Here is a 25,216-nt window from a genome sequence, read left to right on the forward strand (position 1 = left end):
ATTTTAAATATACGCCTCAGTTTGTGCTCAGGGCAACTTTTTGGGTTTGGTTTGGTTTACTATAACATACACGTTTGTCGACACACACACACACACACACACACACACACACACACACACACACACACACACACACACACACACACACACACACACACACACACACACACACACACACACGCCAGCTGTCATTCAGAAAGCAAACAGCCAAACGGTGGTCTGTCAGGGGGAGCCAAGTGTTCCGATGTGTGTGTGTGTGTGTGTGTGTGTGTGTGTGTGTGTGTGTGTGTGTGCATTATGGTTGCTTTATTGGGCTTGCAGGAGGCGAGACACCACCGCATGCGTCATAAATATAAAAGTTTGTGCAGTTCATGTAGTTTGCGAATTAGTTTTTGCGTGTGATTACTTAATTGGATGGAGGGTAGCCTTTCATCCCCGTCTGTATGTCTGTGTGTCTTCCTTCTTTCTTCTTCTTCGATGTTCTTATTTTCACTTTCCTCCTCCTCTTCCTCTTCCTCTTCTTTCTCGTTCCCTTCCCGTCTTCCTCCTCCTCCTCACCTGTTTCTGAATCGGCTTTTGTCATTTTCCGGTCTGTCGGTTTTCTACAATACCCCCCCTCCCCCACATACCCCCAGTCCCCCCTCCTCCACGTACCCCCAGCCCCCCCTTCCCTTTCCTCTCTTCCCCCTCCTGTCTTCATTTTACCTTCACCCCCTTTTCCTTACCTCTGCTTCCCCTTCCTCCTTTTCCTTCTCCAAATATTTTTTTCCCTCTTCCTTTCCCCCACCCACAGTTTCCCTTCTGCTTCCTTCGACTTCCCCTCTTCATCCCCCACCTTGTCTTCCCCTCCTCCTCCCCCACTTCATCTCCCCCCCACATTCATTCTCTCTTCGTCCTCCCCACCTTTTTTTCATCTCTTCCTCCCAACCTTATTCCCTTCTACCTCCACACCTTTCTCCCCTCTTCCTTCCCATTTTTTCTTCCCCTCTTCCTCCCTCACCTCTTCCTCTCCCTCTTCCTCCCACAATTCTTTTTACCGTCTTCCTCCTCCCCGCCCTTCCTTCCCCTTCTTCCCTTCTCTCCATCGTGTATTTCCTGTCTTCTTCCTCATTTCTTCTTCTCCCATCTTCTTCGCCTTTCACCTTTCCTTCTGTCTGTCTGTCTGTCTGTCTCTCTCTCTCTCTCTCTCTCTCTCTCTCTCTCTCTCTTATCGTCACCATTCATCATCATCATCAGCCATTTCTCCCGTCTAATCATCGTCATTCTTCATCATTCTTCATCATCACCACCAATATTTATCATCACTTATTTTCATCACCTCTCTTCATCACCATTTATTTCTCGCCAATCATCATTCATACTGATCCTTCTTCATCACTCATCCTCCCACCTCCCTCTCTCTCTCTCTCTCTTTGTGTGTGTGTGTGTGTGTGTGTGTGTTTCAACAGACCGACCGACCGAAAGACAAAGAAATTCTCTCTCTCTCTCTCTCTCTCTCTCTCTCTCTCTCTCTCTCTCTCTCTCATTATCTACCTAGTCTCCTATTGTCATATTTCACATTGTTTTCCCTCCTTACCGTCCATTTTATAAGTCTTTCCATAATTATATAGAACCTGGCGGTGACGTGAATTAAACAAGAATCCTGCCACTGTACTGAAGGCATGAGCTGTATCCTCTGCCTCGACCTAAACGAACACATCCTACAACAAAGACAAACGCCAAGAAAATGCAAAACCAACGCCCTGCAATCGGTCTAAAGGAGGAACATTTGTCTTGGCCATGTCACCTTTACCTTTAGTCGATTGCTTTCAAAACTTAATTGACTTCATCCTTGTCAGACCCTCACCCTGTTCACCAAGTCTGGCCCAAATCGAATCAGAATTATTTGACTCAACATTGCTCTTTGACCTTGACCTTTGACCTGTTGTTCTCAAAGTAAACTCTCTCCGTCTTTGGCTGGCCCTAAGTACTTTCACAAAGTCTGGTCTGAATCGAATCAAAACTACTTTATTTATTGGGTCGAACCTTTGAGCTTTGCCCGTGTCCTGATCTTTGACTGATTGTTCTGAAAATCGAATCTCCATCCTTTCCTTACCCTCAACCCTTCCACCAATTTTCGTCTAAATCAGAACAAAATAAGTTGACATTGCCCTGTGTTCTTGACTTTTGATCTGTTTTTAAAAAAACAATGTCAGTTCCTAGGCTGACCGTCAACCCTTCCACTAAGTTTTGTCCACAGCAGATCAAAGCTTTTAGCGATTTTGTACACACACACACACACACACACACACACACACACACACACACACACACACACACACACACACACACACACACACACAAAGCAATACCTTTTTGCGCTAGTGCACGAAAGTGTATAGTATGTTATGAACTGCTATGAACACGTCAGTCGCAAACCAGACACCCTGCATGAGATAACTTACTATATTCTTTTTAAGGTAAGACGTTTTTATACAACTCGGGAGTGGCTATCGTCCTCTGATGGTAAAAACAGTCTCTTGTAACTCTTTTAGGATGTGTGATACTCTGTTCTTTTTATCTCAGTTAACACGACAATTTTATTCAGCTTAGGAGTGGCTTCTAGTCCTCTGTGTATTAAAAATATATCCCATCAGGTGTTTAAGGTGCTAAAACTACTGATCATGGCTGAACAAAAAAATGCAATCACGCCAAAACCCAGTCTTAAATTTGCCTGGCAATACGATGGCAAAATAACAGAAAATAAGGTGACTAGAGGTGCCGTACTCGTAAACCCCTTATCTCGAGGACATGTTTTATATTGACTTGCTTAATTTTACAGACGATTTGTTTCAGCTTAGAGAATATTTTTTGATTTGGAGAAAGTAAGCTGACAGTCTTTCTTAACCTGTGCACCTCAGGATACTCGTATCTCACGTAAGATGAATGAAATCGTTTGGAGGCAGCATTGATAAACTGAAACAAGACGTCACTGTAGGTAGGATGTTAACATTTTCTTTCGCTAAACTGACACACACACACACAAACACGCCAAAATACAGGGTCAGGTGTCACTGGTAATGTGTTCCTACAGATCACACAGAACATACGGTCTCTAATGGCGTCCTGTATAGTGGGGTGGTAAGAACATGCCAGAGCTAACCAATCTAACTGGACAACAAGGTACGGACATGCCAAAATACCGCCTTCAGTTTGCCTGGTAATGCATCGCTACAGATCACACGGAATGTAAGATGTGTGTGTGTGTGTGTGTGTGTGTGTGTGTGGCGATGGTATAAAAAGCGGGGTATTCTGGGGTGGCCTGCGGCGTGGCTACGGGGCCCGGGTTCTTGTCCAATGTTATCTTGTTCGGGATGTGGTTAGACATGAACACTCATTTTGGTGTGGAGTGTGGGGCTGCGTGTGTTAGGAGAGTGGGAGTATATCACCACCACCTCCACCATCGTCATCATCATCGTCATCATCATCATCATCATCACTCTTTTTCGTATGTACACTCTGGGTATCTAATAAATTAGATTGGTTTTGTATTCGTTTCATCTATTTCGGAACACAAACATAGAAAAAAAGGAAGTTTGTGAACAGTCCACTCCCCATCTTTATGATAACCCTTTCAATACGATACTGTTTATTTTTGCTACATCAAGACGTTTTTAATCAACTTTGGAATAAGGTCTAGCAATGAAGAGAAGGAAAGAGGAGGAGAGGAGGGGTGATAAGGATATATAGAGAAAGTAGGAGAAGCAAGAGGAATGGAGGGTCAATTTAGTCTCCAATTAGAAAAGACACTCCTAAGCTGAATACAATTACCTGATAATATTAAGATTAAAATGCAAAATACACCATTGGACTGAAAGATTAATACCAATAAGGTGCCTTGTAACATGGAAAAAATAAAATAAAAATAAAGTAAAAAGGAGAGTTCGCACATCTCAAGCCTCTCTGTCTCTGTCTCTCTCTCTCTCTCTCTCTCTCTCTCTCTCTCTCTCTCTCTCTCTTTTTTCCCCACGTTTGCGTCCCTCAAGGAATACGTGGGTAGGATTTATTCAGCCTTGTCCCTGGCAGTTAATGAAGGGAGATGTTAGCAAAATTACGCACACGTTCACTCTCACACAACAACAATACTTTTTAAATACACTTCATTAATAAGATCATTCTCTCTCTCTCTCTCTCTCTCTCTCTCTCTCTCTCTCTCTCTCTCTGTGCAGCGTGAGGCGTGAGGAAGGCGTGGTCTTGTGAAGGTAATTGGCGTTTCGGGTTTCTAGATTAATAATGCATGGGATGAGGGTAATTACTGAGGGAAGTGAAGGAGGGAGGAAAGGAGGGAAGGAGAGATGATGGATGGGAGGAAGGAGGGAAGGAGAGGTGATGGAAGGGAGGAAGGAGGAGTGATGGAAGTGGAGGTTATGAAGGGAAGAGGGGAGAGATGGGGGAAGTAGAGTAGAGGTGACGAAAGGATATAGAGGAAGGAAGGATACAGGAGGAATGAAGGGAAGAAAAGGAAAGGAGGGGAGAGGGAAGGAAGGAAGGAGGGATGATGGAGAGATGGAGGGAAAGAAGGAAGGAGGGAAGAGATTAACAATGCTTGGGATGAGGGATATTGCTGAGAGAAGTGCAGGAGGGAGGGAAGGAAGGAAAGGAGGAAAGGGAAAGAGAGGGAGGAGGAGGGATGTTAGAGACAAGGAAGGATGGGATTTCTGAAGGAGGGTCAGGCGAAAGAAAGGAGATGAGAAAGAGATGTGATGGGAGAAGAAAAAGAGAGACGATGGAGCGAGGCGAGAGAGGAAAGAGCAGATGGAGAGGTGAGGGAAAAGGAAGACTGGGGAGAAGGAGAGGTGGTGAAAGGAAGAGGAGAGATGATGGAGGGAAGAAAAAGAAGAGGTGTGGAGAAGGAGGAAAGGTAAAAGAGGGAAAAGAGAGAAGAGGAGGGGGAGATGAAGGAGAAGGAAAAGGATTAGGATTAGGCGGAGGAGGTTAATGAGGAACGTGAAAAAAAATGAGATGAAGAAAAGAAGAAAGGATGGCGAAAAATTAAGAAGGGAAGACAAGGAAATGGAGGTAAAGGAAGGAAGAGTACCTTAAGAAGAGAAGAAAGAGATGACAGAAGGAAGAGGAGGAGGAAGTAATGAGGGAAAAGAAGGAAAGGGAGGTAAAGGAAGGAATAGGAGGAAATTTAGAAAATGGAGAGGGATGGAAAGGTTTAGAAGGAAGGAAAGAATGGTGAAATTTGAGGAGGAAGAGAAAGGGAAAACGAGAGAAGAAGGAGGAACGGAGAAGGAGGAGTAGGTGAAAGAAGAGAGGAGGAAGAAGAGAAAGAGGAAGGAGAAAAGGGAATAATGGAGGCTAGTAAAGGAAATGGAACATGAAAATAATTAAATAAATAAATAGAGAGAGAGAGTACCCAGGAGTATTGGATCTCCTTCTAAGTAACACGTCAACCTTTTTTAAACTCTCTTTCTCTCTCTCTCTCTCTCTCTCTCTCTCTCTCTCTCGTGTGTGTGTGTGTGTGTGTGTGTGTGTGTGTGTGTGTGTGAGTACAATCAATAAGGTGTTACGGTGGTGGTCGGATCAAGCTACAACGCACGCTACTATCCTCCTTTCTCACTTTCTCACTCACCATAGCTCACTCACCCTTACTCTCTCTCGCTCACTGTTAAGCCCTCTCTCTCTTTCCTCCTCCTCCTCCTCCTCCTCCTCCGCTTCTTTCTTCTTCCTCTTCTTCATTTCTTCTTATGTCTTCCATTTTATAGATAGTTTCCTTTTTCCTTGTATACCACTTCCCTTCGGTCCGACGACGTCTTTTAATATTTCATTCTTGCTATTTCCACATTTTTATTTACCTTTGGACTGACTTTTGGAACTGGAGGGGTCAGATAAAACCTTCATTAACCCATTCACAGGTAGATTTTCCCCCTCAGGCTGCATAAAACCGTCTGAAGGTAGAATAAAGGTGGCTCATATGTAACTCTCTATCAGTGTCTATTCTGCACCACTTATTCATTTCCTACTCCCACTGCCATATCCACGCCCACACCGGCAGACTGAGCCGTCCCCAAAGCGCCTAAGATACCCCCTGGTGAGTGTCTGGTGGAGCGCTATATACGGGCCACCCTGTGTAATGAAAAAGTTATCGGAGTGAAGTTAATCAGGTCAGCAGGGGTCTTCGAATGAGAGGGTTGGATGTTAACTGAAGCACACAGACATCTCAAAATACACACCCACATATATCCCTAAACGTCTCAGACACCTTAAACGCACTCAAACACACACCAACCACTTTAAAAACTCAACTAATAATCTCAAGCACCTCCAACATACACACTCAGTCGCTTCAAACATTGCAGTCAACATTTCAGTCACACAACCTGAAGCACATATACACCTCCACCACAGAGTCAAACGGCTCAGTCACCTTACACTAATACATGCACAAACACCACAGAGATAATTCAGTCACACACACACACACACACACACACACACACACACACACACACACACACACACACACACACACACACACACACACACACACACACACACACACACACACACACACACACACACACACACACATAAGCCGTGTAGCAAACATCCAGATACATTAACACACACCCAAACACCTGAAGAATACACCTAGGCACCTCAACCACACACATAAGCACATCAGTCAAACGCACAAACACTCCAATCACATAGACAGTTACATCGAACATACACTTAAAGATCTCAGTCACCTCACACAAACTCCTATCGCTCTCATCTTCAAACATGGCCATAAACACACACTCATTTCAGCCCTCTTAAGCACATACACAAACACCAACACACACCCAAACACCTCGAATGTCTGAAACCAAAACGCAAGCACCTTAAGAACAATAAAGCTATCTGCCACACATATAAACACCTCACATACACAGCTAAGCATCTCAAACACATATCCAAACACCCGAATCATACATCTTTGAGACAGTCGGACACCTCATTAACACAGCCATATGACTTCAAAACACAAGCAGACACCTACGCCATATGCCTAAAGATCTCAGACGTCTCAGAAACATGCAGAATTACATTACATTCCACACACAAACATCGCAGACACACACTCAAGCACCCCAGTCACCTCACACAATTACCCATAACTCTTAGTCTCAAATCATTCCCTGGCCACAACTGAACAAAACACATCATGCACCTATCTCCATTCGCGCGCACACACACACACACACACACACACACACACACACACACACACACACACACACACACACACACACACCTCCACGCCACCACCCACCCATCTATTCATTCACTCATTCATCTCTTATGCATACTTCAGTGGCTATTCATCATGGTTCAGCCACACCGCCCTCTCGTTATTTACCGTATCAGCTGGCCATTCGTCTTTGCATCGTTGAGTTTGACGGAGTGTTTATTGAAGTTTTCACCTTTTTCACTGTGATTTGTTGACGACTTCAGCACGAATTTCTGCATCTTATTTTTGCCGTAAGTGAATTATTTCTTTGTGGTTTGGGAAATACTCTTGTAGGGAAGGACTAGTGAAGGCTACATCTTTCCTCTCCAGTTCGATAAATGCCCCCAAAGTTGAACAGCATACTTTATGACGCAAAAGCACAATATGAAAGGAATGGACAACTCTTTCATTACGGTGTCTTTGTTTACATATAAAATACTTACTAATACCAGACGCTTTTATTTTGCTGAAGAGAGATTTTTCGAACTGGAGGGAGTAGATACAGCCTCCATTAACCCCCTTCGCTGCCAGGGCTATCTCTTAAGCTGCTGTCAGTCGTCTGGTAATGTCAAGAATAAAATATAAATGACAGCCTTGGAAAGATATATTTAACTGTGCATTGTTAGCCATTTCGCTCCGATGACAATTTTTTTTTTTTTCTTCTCATGCTACCATCAGTCAATTTTTATTCAAGTTACAAATGACGTCTGATAGTGAAGAATTTACTGTGGGGTATATCAAACTCCTCCAGTTCGAAACGTTTCCTTTAAGGTGAATAAAATAATCTGGAAATAGGAAGAAGAAAAACGTCCACGAGAGTGAAGGAGTGCCAAAGTACCAGGACGGAGTGTTGTGTCGGAAGAGTGTCACTGTGTCTCAGAAGTGTCTAGTGTCAGAATCGTGCCAAGTGTATCAAGAGTGTCGAGTGTGTCAGAAGAGTATTAGAGTGCCAGGGAAGGGTGTCAACTTTGTCAGAAGTGTATCAGAGTGTCTCAGAGGAGTCAAGTAGGTCAAAGAGTGCCAGAATGCAAGGGAAAAGTGTGAAATGTGTCGGAATAGTCTCAAAGTGTTATTGTTCAGCACTAAATAGTACCGTCTGAAGGTACCAGAAACGGTGTTAATATTATCGAGATTATGCTAGAGTGCCAGTCAGTAATGTCAGAGTGCCAGGAGAGAGTGCCAAGTACAGGGGAAACGTGTCTAAGTGTCATAAACTGAATAAAATAGTCTGCCAGTAGCTGTAATTAAACTGACGGGGTTACCGGGGACTGTCTACAATATCTTACCTACAAATGATCTTCCTCAAGTTGAATAGAATCGTCTGGGGATAGAAAATAGTGTGTCAGGAGTGTCGGATGAGTGCCAGAGCGTCGGAAAAAGTGCCAAGTGCTAGAAATGAGTCCCAAGTGGTGTGGAAGAGTGCCGGAGTGGAGGTAAGGGGAGGAATCAAGGGGTGCAGGGGAATAAATACACGTCTGGCTGTTTAATTTAGTCTGGGGTCGATGGGTGCTCGTTTTCTGTTAATCTGAAAATCGTTGTCGGGACTCATTAATTAGAGCAGCCCTACCTGACGCACCGGCACGCACACGGAAGGGGGGAGGGAATAAAGGGTAGGGGGAAATAAGGGAGGGGGAATACGGGAAGAGGGTAGGGGGAAGAGGTATGGGAGAATAAGGGTAGAGGGGAAATAAGGAGTTCAAAGGAGTACAAAGGAAAGCAAACAGAAACAGACCTGTTGGTCCTTCCGTGGCTGTTTGGTATAGGGAAGGTCATTACTAGCAAAACTAATTTATCAGCTTAAGACAAGGATAGAAAAACAGGAAGGCTGCCCCCCCACCCACCAAACCCTCCAGCCGAAGCCAGCAGGAAATACTGAGAAGGGCCACCATGCAGCATAGAAAATCTGTCATGGATATTTCATAGGAAAGAGGGAAAGGAAATTATATACTGCATTATCTACCTGAAAGGGAGAGTAACATTAAGTCAGCAGTATTTATCGATGTTGTTCAACGGTTGTATCGTTTAGGTTTTGAAAAAAAAAAAAAGCGGAAATATGTTATTCAGGAGTGAACATACTTTGCCTGGGGGTTAGATGACAGATACTTCAAGTGATTGATATAGGTTGGTACTGTATCATAATTTTCCACATTTTAGGGCAGTTTGTTCCATATATTTACAACTCTATTAAAGAAATAATGCGTAGCTTCATGTGACTGAAATAATTTGCCAGTAATTTTATGCCCATTACCTCTAATATAGTTTGAGTGATCAGCTGTGGGATGTTTATCAATGTCTACAGTATCGTGTACTTTGAATGTTTTGAATACTTGTATTAAATCTCCTCTCAATCCGCAATTATTTAGGGTTAAGAGATTCAGAGCTTCTAAACGTTCCTCGTATGGTTTATTTCTCAGTCTAGGTATCGTCTTTGTCACGCTTCGCTGTACTCTTTCAAGTTTCTCCATATCCTTTTTATAAGACGGTGACAAGACTTGAAGGCAGTGCTCCAAGTGCGGACGTACTAAGGAATTACACAAAGTGAGGACGATGTTATCGGATTTGTATTCAAGTAGTCTGCCCATGAATCCAATCGATTTATTGGCTAGGGAGAGAGGAGGAAGAGGAAAGAAGGAAGAGGCAGAGGGAAAATAAGGGTAAGGGAAAATATGGGTAGGGGGAGTGAACGAAGAGGGAAGGGGATATGAACCATGGGGGGAAGGGGAAGGGAAGGGAAGGATGGATGGACCAAGGGATTGGCAGAGGAAGGGGGAAAGGGAGGGGGTACAAAGGAAAGCAAATAGCAACAGACCTTTTGGTCTTTTCGTGGCTGTTTGGTACAGGGAAGGTTATAACTAACAAAACTATCCTATCAGCATAAGACAACAACAGAAAAGCAGGAAGGGGCATCGGAAAAGGGAAGGGGAGAGAAGAAGGTAATGGAGAGGAGAGGGTTTATGGAGGGTAAGGAAGAGGGGTGGAGGGAAGAATGGAGAATGACTGATGGAGAGAGAGTGTGCAAAGAGGGAGGGAGGGAGGGTGGGCAGGGGAGGGGGTATGAAAGAGGAGATAAGGTAGGAAAAGAGGGGAAATGGAAGACCGTTGAGAAAATAGAGAGCAAGAGCTGGGAAAGAAAGATGGATAGGAGAGGAAAGAAGGGATGGGGGTAGGGGAAGGGGGAAAATAAGAAGGGAGGGAAGACAGGCAGAAGGGGGATGTGAGACGATGGAGAGGGCATGAGGGAGGAGGGGGAGGGGGAATACAAGGGTGAAAGTGAGAGGAAGGGAGAGAGACGTCGGGGTGACGGAAGGGGAGTAGGAAACAGAGAAGGAAGGGAGGGAGGTAAATATAGGAGAGAGAGAGAGAGAGAGAGAGAGAGAGAGGCAGGGGGAAGGACAAGTAAACGAGTGGAGGGGGAGGGTGTAGGAAGAGCACTGGATAGAGGGAAATGAAGAAGGGAAAAAAACTAGTACATAGGAAATACAAATAACAGGAGGATTATTGCCATGTGTCCAGATTATACAGGTAAAGTATTATTCATTCACACTGAGTGGAGATTTACGACTTAGGGTACCTTATTTCCTTACCTTAATAGCAGAATGAGACAATGCTACGACTCTGCATCCTTTCCATGGGACTTCTTCGTGACTATCATCGAATTCAAGTGTTAATCTCTTCTCACAGTTTGGAAATCAAGATGGAAAGATGGCAGATTTCCTCCTAGTTACAGTGAACAGAGTATAGTTGTGCCAGAGGTGTGAATTATACGTGTGACTTAAGGATGACAGAGACGAGGACGTGGGGATAGGAAGTATGGGGCTTGGAGCGGTGGTTGCAACGATGCCACCACAGTACAGCAGGTGTAGGAACGGTGAAAGGAACTGAGGGAAGGAAGAGAAGGGCCTTTGGAATAAGGTGAGAGAGAGCAGTTGTACCAAAGAGTGTAGGAAGATTAATCCATACAAGTGGAGGAGTGGTGCGCCTGTGCTGCTGTGGAGTGGACGGCTTGCTTTCCTAAATTAGTATGTTCCGGCTTCTATGGCTCAGTCTCAGCTGCATGCTATAATGGTGCTAGCTGGAAGAAAATTCGAGATGTGGCCTCAAGAATCATAACAGAAGGAGTGTGCCAATCTGTTCAGTATTTTCGCTGGTAGTTATGTGACAACAGGTAAATGGACAGTCGTGGAAAACAGATGCTTTTATCATTTCTAATATGTTTCAAAAGATCCCTGTTTAACTCGCAATCTTCTTTATAAACAATGATGGGAGCGGTAGGGATGGAGGAGCGAGTGTTCTTCACAGGAGGCAGAAAGTACTCTAAGCTGCGTGTCATTCGGTGTGATGATCTTAAAGAATTTTCGTTTAGGTATGTATGTCGCATGCTATAAATTATCACTACAACGACAGAAAAGTGAGTAGATGGGAAATGAGTATAAAAATGGGTGAGTACTAGTTCTGTAAATAGGCTAGTAGGTGGGAAGTAGGTCGGGAAGTAGGTACGTTTAGAAGCAGGTTATTGGATGGGAAGTAGACTTGGGAATAGGTTAAGAATGGATATAGGTTAATTGGTAGGAGGTAGATTTGGATGTTGTTAAATAGGTTAGTAGGTGAGCAGTAAGCTTAGGAACAGGTAAATTTGGAAACTGGTTAGTTGGTGGGAAGTAGGTCTGGAAATAGGTGAGCAGGTCGGAAAGCAAGCCTGGAAATCGGTTAAGCAGCACGATGTAACGCTCTGCCTTACAGTATTTAGCTTCCTTCTTCACTGTCCTTTAACCATAAGAGGGAATACAAGGGTAATACTAGAGCGGTCTGTCTGTGTTGTATGCCCAAGGTTTTGTGTAGATCTTGTGTATACCTTGGCCGCCTCTGTCCAATGTATATCACTCTTCCTGTTTGTTGAGTATACATGTCTCAGTGCTCAAATACCGGAAATCAATGAGCCTGCTGAATGTGTGTGTGTGTGTGTGTGTGTGTGTGTGTGTGTGAGAGAGAGAGAGAGAGAGAGAGAGAGAGAGAGAGAGAGAAATATCATCGTACTGCAGGTCGCATCCTTTTTATCTGTGCGTTCTCCTTCTCTCATGACACAGTTTGTACACAGTGTAAAGGAAATCCAGTCGGTTTATTTTCGTCTAGCAATATCCCTACCCCCTTTCAGCTCAGATTATGGCAAGGTGTAGTCAGACTTGAGGATAGATATGACTAGTAACCAAGGAGACGCATACCAACCTCATAACTAAGGCTCATCACATTTCACAGAACCACGACTTAGTGTTCAAGTTGTGAGTGACCCCGTTCCATCAGATGAAAACTAATAAAAAATAATTATAATGATACTGTATTGCAACTCACCTACCGCCTGCAATTCTGGTGATGTCCATTTTTGTTTATGCTTGCCACCATCAGACGATTATGCTGAAGTTAGGAAAGGCCATTTGTACTGAAGAGGCTTACAGAGGCTACTTCTTACACACACACACACACACACACACACACACACACACACACACACACACACACACACACACACACACTTCTGGGCTATAAATAGTGTTTGGAGATAGCAAGACAAAATAAAGTCTCCAAGCTGAATGGATATAATGTTGAGTGGATTTTGACTCCTTTTTGAGACAACCCCATCAACCCCGCGGCGCATTTTTTTGTTTATGTTACTCAGGCTACCAGCAAAGTTTATACTAGTTAGGAAGAGCCTGTAATTGTATAGGAGGTTAATTAAATCAATACCTGATCTCTCCAGCTAGAAACGTTACCCTCAAGCTGAATAAAATCGTCTGAAAGTAGCCAGAAGAAACTTTATATGAGTCGCCGGAACAAATGAGCTACGTAACTAATAAAGCGATACGTCAGTCCACTTGCTTGTTAATTCCTTCGATACTCTGATGGTTTTATTTACTTTATTAACTCTCCCAATGGACGATTTTCTTCAAAGATTTCATTCAGCTTTGGTGGTGAAGGAGTTGCTTAAGGCTGTACCTGAACCCACCTCGAAAACCGTCCCTTATGCTGGATCAAATCGTCTGGTGGCAGGAAGTGTATGCCAATGAGACAGGTAATTGCGTTAAATGGATTAAGCAGTTTAGCAAGACCTCTTTGGAATTTGACGGAGTTTCGAGACTGTAAAGGAACTACTGACACCGACTGTACAGTACATAAAAGCAATGGTGCCCTGTTCCTATGCATATACATTTAATTCTATGTACGCTTCTTGTGTACATATAAAGTCATGTGTGCGCGTGTCTGTGTTTACATACATTTGAGTTTATGGACGCTGCTCGTTGTGTACATACAGAGCCGTGTGTGTGTGTGTGTGTGTGTGTGTGTGTGTGTGTGTGTATTAGAGGTTTCCCTACGTGAGTACCATATTTGCACTCCAGTCCAATGATAAAGCTGCTGTAGTCTGTGTTGATGTTGCAGTGATATTGACAATAATAGAGCTGGATGGATGGAAATATTTTAGCCTTTTTTCTTATGCTTTTTGATGCCGCAAGACGATTTTACTCAGCTCAGGGTAGGTCTCGTAGTGAAGAGGTTAAACACTGCACAACGCTTATGTATCTTTCACCTAAGAAATGCATGCATCAGACGATTTTATACAGGTTAACAAGGACCTCTACCAGCGAAGGGGTTAGGGTGTTATATCAAATCCTCCATTTAGAAAGGCACCCCAATACGCTAAATAAAATCGTCTGGAGATAACAAGAAATTGGGGAAAAAAAGGCGTCGTCTAAGTGAAGGGGTGAAGAGATATAGGGACCACATCTCTTCAGACTAGAAAGTTTCCTCGAGATCTTATTTTCTTTTTGACATTCAGAGACGATTTAATTTAATTTTGGGACAGCCATTCGTAGAGAAGGGGTTTAGACAAGGAGTTTTATCTCAGGTTGAATGAAGTGTCTTGTGTTGTTTAAGAAAAGAAAAAAAAAGAAAAAATGGATATATACGCCATTCAACCCTGAAACCCATTTTCTTTGCAGTCGATGTTTTCTTTGAAGAGTGACTGACGTATTTCCCCTCGACACACACGTAGCGTATTTCCCCAACACACACACACACACACACACACACACACACACACACACACACACACACACACACACACACACACACACACACACACACACACACACACACCAACGTATTTCCCCTCCACACACACTAACGTACAGTATTTTGGCTCACAGACTGATCAAGGACGGGCTCTGCGACAGAAACACGGCGCCCTCAGTGTCGGCCATATCCAGACTGCTGAGGGGCAAGGACGAGGAAGAGGACGCGAAGAAGGCCAAGGACGGTGAGTACTGAAGGAGGGAAGGAGGAAGGGAAAGAAGGAGGGAATGGGGAATACTGATAGAGGGAAGAAAGGAGGGAAGGAGGAATGGAGGGGGGTAAAGATGGAGAGAAAATATATGATCCTAAGGAATCTGAGTACTGGAGGAAAAAATTGAAGGAGGGATGGTGGGGAAGAGGGGGAAAAACTTTGGAAATCAGAGAAAATAATCGGGTGGGAGGGAAGGAGATCAGGAGTGAAGGAAGGACGAGGAAGAGGACGCGAAGAAGGCCAAGGACGATGGGTAATGAAGGTGGGGAGAGGGAAAACCGGAGGAGAGAAAGAAGGAGAGAAAGAGAAAAAGAGTGAGAGAAGAGGGAAGGAGTGCGGGAGAGAAGGAGGGAAGAGGAGGAAGACGTTATGAAGGCAAAGGACGATGAATACTGAAGGAAAGGAAGAGGAGGGTTGGAGGAAGGTAGGAAAGGTGAGAGAATGCTAAAAAAGGAAACAGGAAGGAGGGGGGGGGGTTGGCACTGGAGAAGGAGAGAAGAAAGGAGGGGGAGAGGTATACACTGGAGAAGGAAGAAGAAAGGAGGGAAGAATGATAAGGAGAGGAAGGAATGAGGGAAGAGACAAAGGAAGTAGAAGATGGAGGGAAGGAAGGAAAGAAGAGGGGAAGAGGAAAGGATGATAAGGAGGGGAAGGAAAGAGGACGGAAAGGAGGAAACAGGAAGGGGATAAGGATGAGAAGGAAAGAAGAAGACGTAAAAGGAATGGAGGGAGGAGAAAACGATTGAGGGCGATGGAAGAGGATGGAAATTACATAGATAATAGTGAAAAGGTACAAGTTAAGGTGTTGAAGCTGAAGTTAATGAGACAGAATATGTAACCAAATACAGAAAATAGTTGCATAACGTTCATAATTCCTCCAGTTCGATGACTTGTATTATTGTTAGATGCATCCGATTTATTTTTTGTTTTAGAACCTGGAAGACCCATTAACCTCCTTAGTACTAGAATTCCTCCCTGAATAAAAAGAAAATAGTGATAAGAATAAATACAAAAACATAATTAGTAGTGAAGAGTTAAAGTCCATGGAAACTCGAACGCGGTGCCGGATGCCGATTGGTGGGGCGATGTGAACAAAGCTTAGAAAATGCCCGTCCGGGAGGGGTAACAAAAGAGATTCCGCCTCCGTCATTACTGTCTGGATTAACAATAGGTGCTAACCACCAGGGGGGCCGCAGGAGTGAAGGAGATGACGCGAATGAAGAAGGAACGAAAAAACAAAGGGGAAAAATAGAGAAAAAGTGTAAAGACAGGAAATAAGCCTGCCTTTCGAACGCTCAGAACGATGTTTTTTTCTCTGGGGTCAATAGATTGCTCGCTTCTGCTCGCCTTTGCTTCCATTTTCCATTCTCAAATGCCAGGCAAGTCACCAGTGCTATTGAGTAGAGATCTGTAACTCAGGGTATGTATTCATATAGGATCGTAGCCAGTTGTTTAATAAAACTTTGTAGCTGTTGATTATCACGAATAATTTACTTTTATCGTATTTATGAGCTTAATATTCACTGTTTTTGCTATGAATTTTTTGGTAGCTACATAAATGAGCATAAAGGTATAAATAAGATTATCTTGCACAATTTAAGTCTTAGAAAGTCTTTGAATAGGACCTCAGGAACTGAATGTAACTTTAGTATTGTCTGCCTCTTCCTTTGACTCCACAACGGTGCTCTCTGATACCTCACTTGACATTAACCTTTACAGGTATGTCAGATGTTTAGTCGGTGAATTTTGAGTATTGTGGCCTGACCTTTAATCGAAATGACCTAAGTAATGTAACATTTTTCAGAACGAAATATCAACATTGTTACATCCGCGGGCGATAACGTGAGGGGGTTATGTGTTTAGTCCAGTTTGACTCACCGTCTGTCTGTTAGCGAGGTAACGGAAACCTCTGGATGGGATTGCACCAAATATGGCACAGAGACTGAGGACCCCCAGAGGAAGAGGTGATTAATTTTCAGGCGAAAAAGCTCGTATAGGTCATAGGTCAACGGCAAAATCAGCTAAAAAAAAACTTTGATCCAGTTTTTACCAAACTTGGTGGAAGGCGTAAAAGACAAGAACGGGTGCAATGAGTCAGTTTTGAGAACAATCAGAGGTAAAAGTCACAGGGAAAGGTCAAAGGTTTGACTCCGTAGCTCAAATAGTTTTGTGTCGACTTGGGTCAGATTCGGTGGAAGGATGGAAGAGTGGCCTAGGATGAAACCATTCTGTTTTCAGAAAAATGCGTCAAAGGTCAAGGTCATAAGGAGGGATCAGCTTAAACAACTTCTGAATTGATTTGAAGCAAACTTGATGGATGGGTTAAGAGTCGGGTAAGGATGAAGCAATTCGATATGGAGAACAATCAGTCAAAGGCCAGTGGCGCAAGGAAGGGTCAAAGGTTCAGCCTAACGGCCCATCTCAACGATCAGTGGGCATCTGTCATGTCCGAGCACGCTGCTTATCAACTTCGAAGCATGATGACCAATCATGCAATCAGCAAAACATCACAAGGGGAGAAGCTTCAGTTCATCACGTTTACACGATTATCTTTCAACATTTTTTTTTCTCATGCCCTCTCATCATGAGGACAAGTATTTAGGCCGATTGGGCTGTGCAGGTATTATGCTCTTTGAGCGCTTCGTCTGTGTTGGACATATTTCATGTGAATGAAACGTCTTTCATCAGAATTCGACATATATATATATATATATATATATATATATATATATATATATATATATATATATATATATATATATATATATATATATATATATGCCTTTACCACAACTGAGCTCCGAGGTATCTATCTGTCTATCTGTCTGTCTATCTGTATATGCTTTTACCTCAATTGAGCTCCGAAGTATGATGGTGAAGGAGTGTGGAGGTGGTGTGGTGGAGTAAGATGTGGTAGCAGTGGTGTGATGGTGGTGCGGTGATGTGTTATTTGAGGTGTGGTGGTGGAGATATGTTAGTTATGGAGGTGTGGTGATGTGGTGGAGGAGCGTGGTGGTATGTTAACTATAGTACTTTGGTGGAGTGTGGTGGTGTTAGCAATGTTAGTGTGGAGGAGGAATGTAATGGTGAAGGAGTATGGTGGAGATGTATTTGCTGTGGTGATGTGGCTGAGGGAACACCATCAGCATAATGGGGTGAGCCAAGTGAAAGTGCATCATCCAACACATCATCATCTCATTACGGACCGTTGTGCTGTTAATTATTCCTCTGTCATCATCATCATCATCATCATCATCATCATCATCAACAACAACAACAAGAGCAACATGTATATTATGCATCATCATCATCATCATCATCATCATCATCATCACAGTTACCCTATTACCCACCATAAGATCCGGAAAAAATAGAAATAAAATAGTCTTGTAATGTTAAGAATTAATATATAAAGACAATACTTAACTTTCCAATATTTCATCCATACACATACTGTCGACATTATGGGCGATTTTTTTTTTCTTGTTATGTTTTTGTTGACCAGAAGGTGTCAGAATCATTTAATTAAAAGCCTAAGGAAAGAATACATGCAAAATATTAAGAGAGAGAGAGAGAGAGAGAGAGCAGTAGCACCTAACAACAAGGCAGACACAGTAATTGATTGTAATACCCCTCTCCCCTTCCAGTTCACCCTACTGTATACATATTTGAACACACACACACACACACACACACACACACACACACACACACACACACACACACACACACACACACACACACACACACACACACACACACACACACACTCTCTCTCTCTCTCTCTTCACTCATACTTTGGACATTTCATGTTTTTTTTTTTTTTTTTTTTTTTTTTTTTTTTTGACAGGTAGAGATGGAGGTAGTGGTGAAGTGGGTAGATTAGTGTGCTGGGGAGTATGTGGTTACGAGTTCGATCCTGACTTGTTGCAGGGAATAATTTGTGGAGTTGATTATCACCTCGTTCACTGCTTCACCAGAGGGTCCGACCTGCACGTCATAAATACCCCTCGTGCACCAGATGGTAATGTGCTATCCTTATTGTATCACTGTAGAGGAATAGATGTTAGTGCCCAGCTGCCAGGTGACTTGGCCTACCTGGACTACTAGTAAAGCCTAAGTCCAGAGTCGGATGCTTAAAAAGTAGTGTTGTGTTGTGATGTGTTGTGTTGTGTTGTGTTGTGTTGTGTGTGTGTGTGTGTGTGTGTGTGTGTGTGTTTGCGGAAATGAGAATATAGTGGCTACATTATCAAATTTTTGCTGTACTCGTTTATAGTTTTATTACAGAAGCCTGAAGAACTACTGAAGCACTTTTGTGGGTGTCCTTTTCCCCGGTGGTTGATGTTTTTCTACCTCATATATAATAATGAGAATATATAGGATAGAATGATGGTGTTAATGATGGTGGAAATTTAACTTATTGCTGGGTTGGGACTTTCCTTGTTGTTGGTGTTGTAGTTGGTGGTGGTAGTGGTGGTGGTGGTGGTATGTGCTCAGGATCATCATAACGTGAACCCGATGGATTCCAGGCTGAAGTTGTCCCTTTCCTGCAGTCTACCCTTCTTCCTTCGGGGGACAGGGAAGGGTGGTTTTATAATCGGTTATATCTGTGCCTCTGCGTGAAACATCCACCTCCAGCACTGGGGTCTCCCTCACTTTATGTAGATTGTTTCGTGGTTTCCAAAACAATTTCCGAATGAAGCCTGTCTCCGCAAAATGTGAATCCTAACTGCTTGTAACCCGTTGTAGCCAGAGACTTAACTCACATCTACAAAATCATCTACCGGTAGCAAGAAAAAAAAAAAAAAAGTACTGATGGTGATAAAAAGGAAGTGAAACCGTGTATGACTAAGAATTAAAGCAATTTTGTTTACAGTGTGGCTTTTAAGAGAAGTTTGTCCAGTTTTTAAGCGATGTTTGCGTTGCTTTTAGGAGAGTTTTGTGTCACGTAATCCGTCAGCGAGGTGGCACTTGGGTTAAGCGGCGCCGAGATGGACAGTGGCGCCGAAACCCACACCAAGGACTGATTAAAGGGAGGGGACATAAAGGAGACAATTACTGGGGGATGGAGGGGAGGGGGGACGATTGCAAGGGAGGGGGTGGAGGGGAGGGGGACGATTGCAAGGGAGGGGGTGGAGGGGAGGGGGACGATTGCAAGGGAGGGGGTGGAGAGGAGGGGGACGATTGCAAGGGAGGGGGTGGAGAGGAGGGGGACGATTGCAAGGGAGGGGGTGGAGGGGGGAGGGAATGTGTACGAGGGCTGGAGAAAGGTATAGAGAGGATGAGGGAAGTAGAAGACGAGAGACGGAAGGGAACAAAGGACTTGGTTTGCGTGTGTGTGTGTGAGAGAGAGAAAAAAAAAATTGGAGATAGGGAAAATAAGTTGGTGTTGTGGACTGGGGAAAACTGAGAGGATTTTGATGAGAGACAAAAAAAAGAAAAGAAAAGAAAATATTAAGGGATTTCGTAGTGCATAGGGAGAAAGAGATGATGATACTGAGGCATAGTAGGGAGAAATAGGGAGCGCGGGAGAGGGAAAAGGGAAAGGAAGGAGTTGCTTGGAAAGAAGGGTAACTCTAAGGGTTGTGGATAAAGAATATTAAGGGGGTTTGAAAGTGGAGAAAAAGGGGAACAAAAAGGGAGGATGTCGGTGAGGGGGATATAAGGAGTGTCGAGGAAGGAAAGAAAATAAATAATTGTTCTGTATAGTGTGAAAAAGGATGATTCTGAGGGGATTTTACGAGGGGAAAAGGGAACAGATGGTGAAGTATGTGCGTGGAGGAGGAAATAACGTAGGTGAAGGGGAGAAAGAGGAGAATTTATAGGTTGATCGGGAAGGAAAAGCGGTGATTTCGAGGGGAGTTGGTTATTTATTGAAGGAATTAGGAGGGGGAAAAGGGGAACAGACAGGGAGGCGTGAGTGTGAGGGTGGGGGAAAATAGGGGGCTTAAGGGGAAATGGGGAAATCTTTGTATTGAGGGAGGGGAGGATGAGGATTTTGAGTGGAAGAGTGGATGTGTGTGTGGGGAGGTGGAAGGGAAGAGGAGGGAAAGTTTGGATGCGACTGGATAAATAAAGGAGAGTAAAAAAAAAAGTTAGGAGGGATGTTGGAAAAAAACAGTGGGTCAAGGAAGGAAACAGAAGAAATTGAAAGAGAAGAGGGAAAAGGGAGATTAATGAAGGGGTTAGGGGGAGGGAGAGAAAAGATGACAGGGATTAAGGAAGGAAGGAAGGAAGGAGTGGGGATGTGGAGGGAGGAAAGATCAGAAAAAATGCTGTGGAGGGAAAGGGAAGAGAAAAGCACAGGGTGAAGAGAGAAGAGAAAGGTAAGGAGGAGGGGAGAAGAGAATGAAAGAGAGAGGGTCATGGAAGAAAGGAGAAAAGGGAAGAAGGGAGGAGATGGGAGTAAGTGAGAGGGTAGAAAAGGACATGGATTCAAGGGGAGGAGTTAGGGGTATGAGGAAGGGGAGACGGACAAGAGGGGGAGAGAGGGATTATATGAAGGAGAACGGGAAGGGGAGGAAACAGAAGTATTGGCGAAGAGAGCAAGGGGATAGCAGGGAGAGTGGAAGGGAGAAGGGTAAGATGGAGAAGGAAGAGGGGTAAGGGGGAGAGAGGGATTAAGGACCGGGGAGAGGGGAGGAGAAAATGGCGTGTGTTTAAGAAAATGGCTGCTCATAACAGGGATAACGACAGGGAGGAAAAAACTTTAATGCAGCTACAAAAACACGGCATTCGTAAAAACCCATCAAGCGAATTACGGAGAGCCGCCAAAACACACACACACACACACACACACACACACACACACAAAATCTTTTGGGCTGTAATCCGTTTTACCTGTAGCAGTTAAAACTAGAGGGAACGGGAAGCGCCTTCTTAACAATGGAAGTGATCTGCTGATATGCTGTGGGAAAAAGTATTCAATCATCTAGTGACACCAAGAATGCGACAACAGTGGGTTAACATGACGGTAAGAAAGCTTTATACAACACAAGCATACAGCAAGTATCACAAAGTGAGAGGCAGCTCTAATTTTAGTAACTTTGCTACTAATAATTTTTATCACCCCATATCATACGTCCCAGATTAAAACCCACTGTATTAATCCCTTTACCCTGAGGGGTCTTATCTGAACTGAATTAAATCGTCTGACTTTTAAACAGAAAAGAAGAGATAAGACGTCGTCGGGATCAGGGGGTTAAAGTTTGTGTTGCAAGTCATTTTCGTTTGTCTCGTTAATTTTTCCTCTTCCATGTTTGTTGCCGAATATCTTGATAATTAAAATGCTCTCAGGGATATACAAGTTCACACGAGTCAAAGAAACATGTGAAAAGTGGCACAAAATGTGAAGTCGAAAATGATCTGTTTTAAGTAATACTAAGACGACACATAGTATCATTACATGCATAGACCAATATTATGAAACAACTGTTCATCATATTATTAGATTCTGTTTATACGAGTATTACAACAATTTCGGTCCGACTTCGATTCTCACAATCAAAACAGTTTCAGTTTATGGGTATACTTCATCCACCCTCGTATACTCACGGGCCTGCGAAACAAGATACGAATACACCATAGATATAAAGGGTGAAAATAAAGAGTAAGACAATTTGCGACATGCAGTATTACTAACCTCCCGTAATGCACCTGGGTCCCATGCCAGCCAAGATGGACGGTTTGTTTACATTTATACCTCCCGCTCTTCCTCCTCCTCTCCTCTCGAAAAGCTTTTGTCGGTATTTTCGACACGCTGATGTTTGCCGTAAATTTCCCAACCCCACGGCGTGACGGAGTGAATAAATATTGGTCCACTCGTCGCCTGGCACTCAGAATTCGTACCGCAAATACCATCTCGTGACGAACTCTCCAGATGTAACTCCACCTCGTTGCAAATCGACTCACCGTGCAAATCCAGACTGCTTGCGAATTCGGCACAGTCATAATTCACAACCACTCAGTGATAAATTGACTACAGGTGAGGGGAAATAAAGAAGTGAAAGAGAACTAGGACAAAAAATATAGAGTGAGAAACAGAATACCTCGTAGATTCGTTTCCCAGTGGCTGACTCTGGCTAGCGAATAGTGTTGTCGTCGTCACGAGGTGTGGCGAGGCCGGGATGGTTCCTGCCTGAGATACGGTAGCAGCGGAGACAGGCCAATTCCGCCATTTTGATTCCAGTTATTCGTGATATGTCGAAGTTTATTCTGAATATCCGGGAGTTTGTGAAAGTAAATAGACAAATGTGGGAGCTAAACCTGTCAATAGTAACAAGGAGATATCATAACTGTTGAAGGTTATCTCGTTGGTCTTGGCTAAATAAGGCGACGGAGCACCAAAATGTCCGACCTGTCCTCATATCTGGCAGGTCGGCGATGATACATTTCGTGCCTGGTTCCGCCCCCCAGTTTCAATTGACTATCAAAAACCCGTCCTCGCCCTCTTCTTTTTGCTCCCGTGGAGTGTAATCTACAATTTCACGAGGGTGTAGGCGTGGCTGGAGTGGCGTGAGGCGGGCCCGTCACGCCGCCACGCCATCTATTGAAGGATTCAGGCACTAGCTCCCGTGACGGAGTGACGCTCTGCCTGGGTGAGCTGCTGATGGATGGATGGTTGTATATATATATATAATCAAACAGATAGACATCCGAAGGGTAAAAATGTTATGAGGAAACTATCAAGACCAACACGTTGTGGGCATTCATTGTTTATATGCAGGAACAAGTTGGATAACACGAACAAAAAGTAAACTTAGTGGATACTATGTAATTGCACTACCCATAAAGGCTGTGTATATTTTCAGTTATTAAATTTGTCAAGTGACATTTAAAATGTACCAATCATATTCATGCTAAATGAAAATATGAGTCATAAATGCATATTACAAAGTAAACATCGCAGTATTCAGCTGTTCAGTAGTGCATAAAATGTGTTTGATACCAGACGCCTGCACGTTAGAATATGTTTCGCAGGAACCTTGTAGTTTAACAATATAAAGCCAGGTCTCAGAAGCCTGCCTTCAGTAAAAAGTCAGTTATTCCTTATCGTCGTTGCATGGAGCTATAACGCCTAAAGAAAGAGAACGGTGCAGGCGGCAAGTGTTGGAAATGAAATGCGTAAGAAAAATAAAGGGATAATAGTGGTTTGACGGAGAGTAATGTCAGGGTAAGAACGAGTTGCGGTAGTGGAAACATTTATTTTTTTTCAATGTAGGAACCAAAGACTGTAAGCCAGCAAGATTGTTCTGTAAGATGAGAGAGAGAGAGAGAGAGAGAGAGAGAGAGAGAGAGAGAGAGCGAGCAAAAGTCAAGATTCGCTCATTTCAAGATGCCTGGAATCACTGCGTTTCAAAGAAAGGAACACAAACAGAGGAAGACATTTCCAGATCTGATCTGTTGCATACATGAAAAACTGGGAGTATCGGTTAACTCTCATTAGGGAGTTGAACAGAAAAGGGGTGAGAGTCTGCTGCCAGATAGGTGCTACACGCCTTCTGTAATGAAGGAAGAACGCAAGCAGACGGTTCAGAAGAGTAGTTATCATTGAAGCAGCGGTAATGCGGCGAGAAGACAGAGGTTGGAGTCAGTAAGAGGAGAGCTGATGAGACGACAAGCCTTTGACTTCACTCTGTTGAGTAGAGCTGTATTTTGGGAGCCCCTCATACATGAGAGTTGTATTGTACACAGGGGCGAATAAAACCTCTGTATAGAGTCAATAGCTGTGCTGGGGTAAAGAAGACACGTATGATGGAGGGGGTATTAGGGTGTGTTAAAGTGGTGTGGTCATATGAAAAGGTGCTAAGAGAATGATGAAGACAGACAGATAAGAAGTAGTGTGGGGGAGGGGTAAGAGGAAGGATGGGGCTAAAAATGAGGTGGAAGACGATGGCTTCACACCACTTTCGCCATTCAGACATGTTCCGTGCAATTCCAGTACATCTGTATTTCATCTCTCCATCATGTTCTCTGTCTTCATCTTTCTCTTACTCCATCTTTGGGCTGTCACTGTAATACAGTAATTGTCTATCTATTATCTCTGTTTTTGTGGTGGACACTTTATCTACTTTCATCTGTTTCCTTATCCAAAATCTCACTTCTTATGCCTCCATTCTTTCATGTACTACATATCATAATCCCCTCATTCCTATCCAGACATTCCTAAGTTTACATTCTAATCATTATGTAGATAGAATGTCCGATCCACAAGTTACAAGAATGACACTGTGTGGCTTCTTCTTCTTCTTAGTAGTAGTAGTAGTATTTTTCATTTACACATAGGGTTTTGCTATTAGTTGAAATTTCATATATGATGTCAAAACTCCTCCATCCTATTCCTATTTTTCGCTTCGTTACCGTGAACTGGTAGGCTACAATTTGATCTGTCTGTCTTAAATATACATATTCTTCAACATGTTCTAGTTCTTCACCTATGTTTATTAATACGCCTGCAATGCTTATTATTGACATGTTATTGTTGGAAAGAACTGAACATGCGAATTAATTCTCTGTCTCTTCTTTTTTATATATTTGTATAAGACCATATTCGTCTTCAAACCTACTTGCGCTCTCTCTCTCTCTCTCTCTCTCTCTCTCTCTCTCTCTCTCTCTCTTTCTCT

General features: G+C 43.4%; 1 protein-coding gene across 1 annotated transcript in view; it reads left to right on the plus strand.

The window, feature by feature from the left end:
* The window catches only part of LOC145399660 (paired box protein Pax-7-like), a 129,240-nt gene that overhangs the window by 61,713 nt on the left and 42,311 nt on the right, over nt 1-25,216 (plus strand). Inside the window, exon 4 of the mRNA XM_080272201.1 lies at nt 14,458-14,567. Coding sequence (XP_080128327.1) covers nt 14,458-14,567 — 110 coding nt within the window. The remainder of the gene's footprint in view (nt 1-14,457; nt 14,568-25,216) is intronic.

Source organism: Coenobita brevimanus, chromosome 50 (genome assembly GCF_032717465.1).
Source record: "Coenobita brevimanus isolate Jiangsu-jjx chromosome 50, ASM3271746v2, whole genome shotgun sequence".
NCBI lineage: Eukaryota > Metazoa > Arthropoda > Malacostraca > Decapoda > Coenobitidae > Coenobita > Coenobita brevimanus.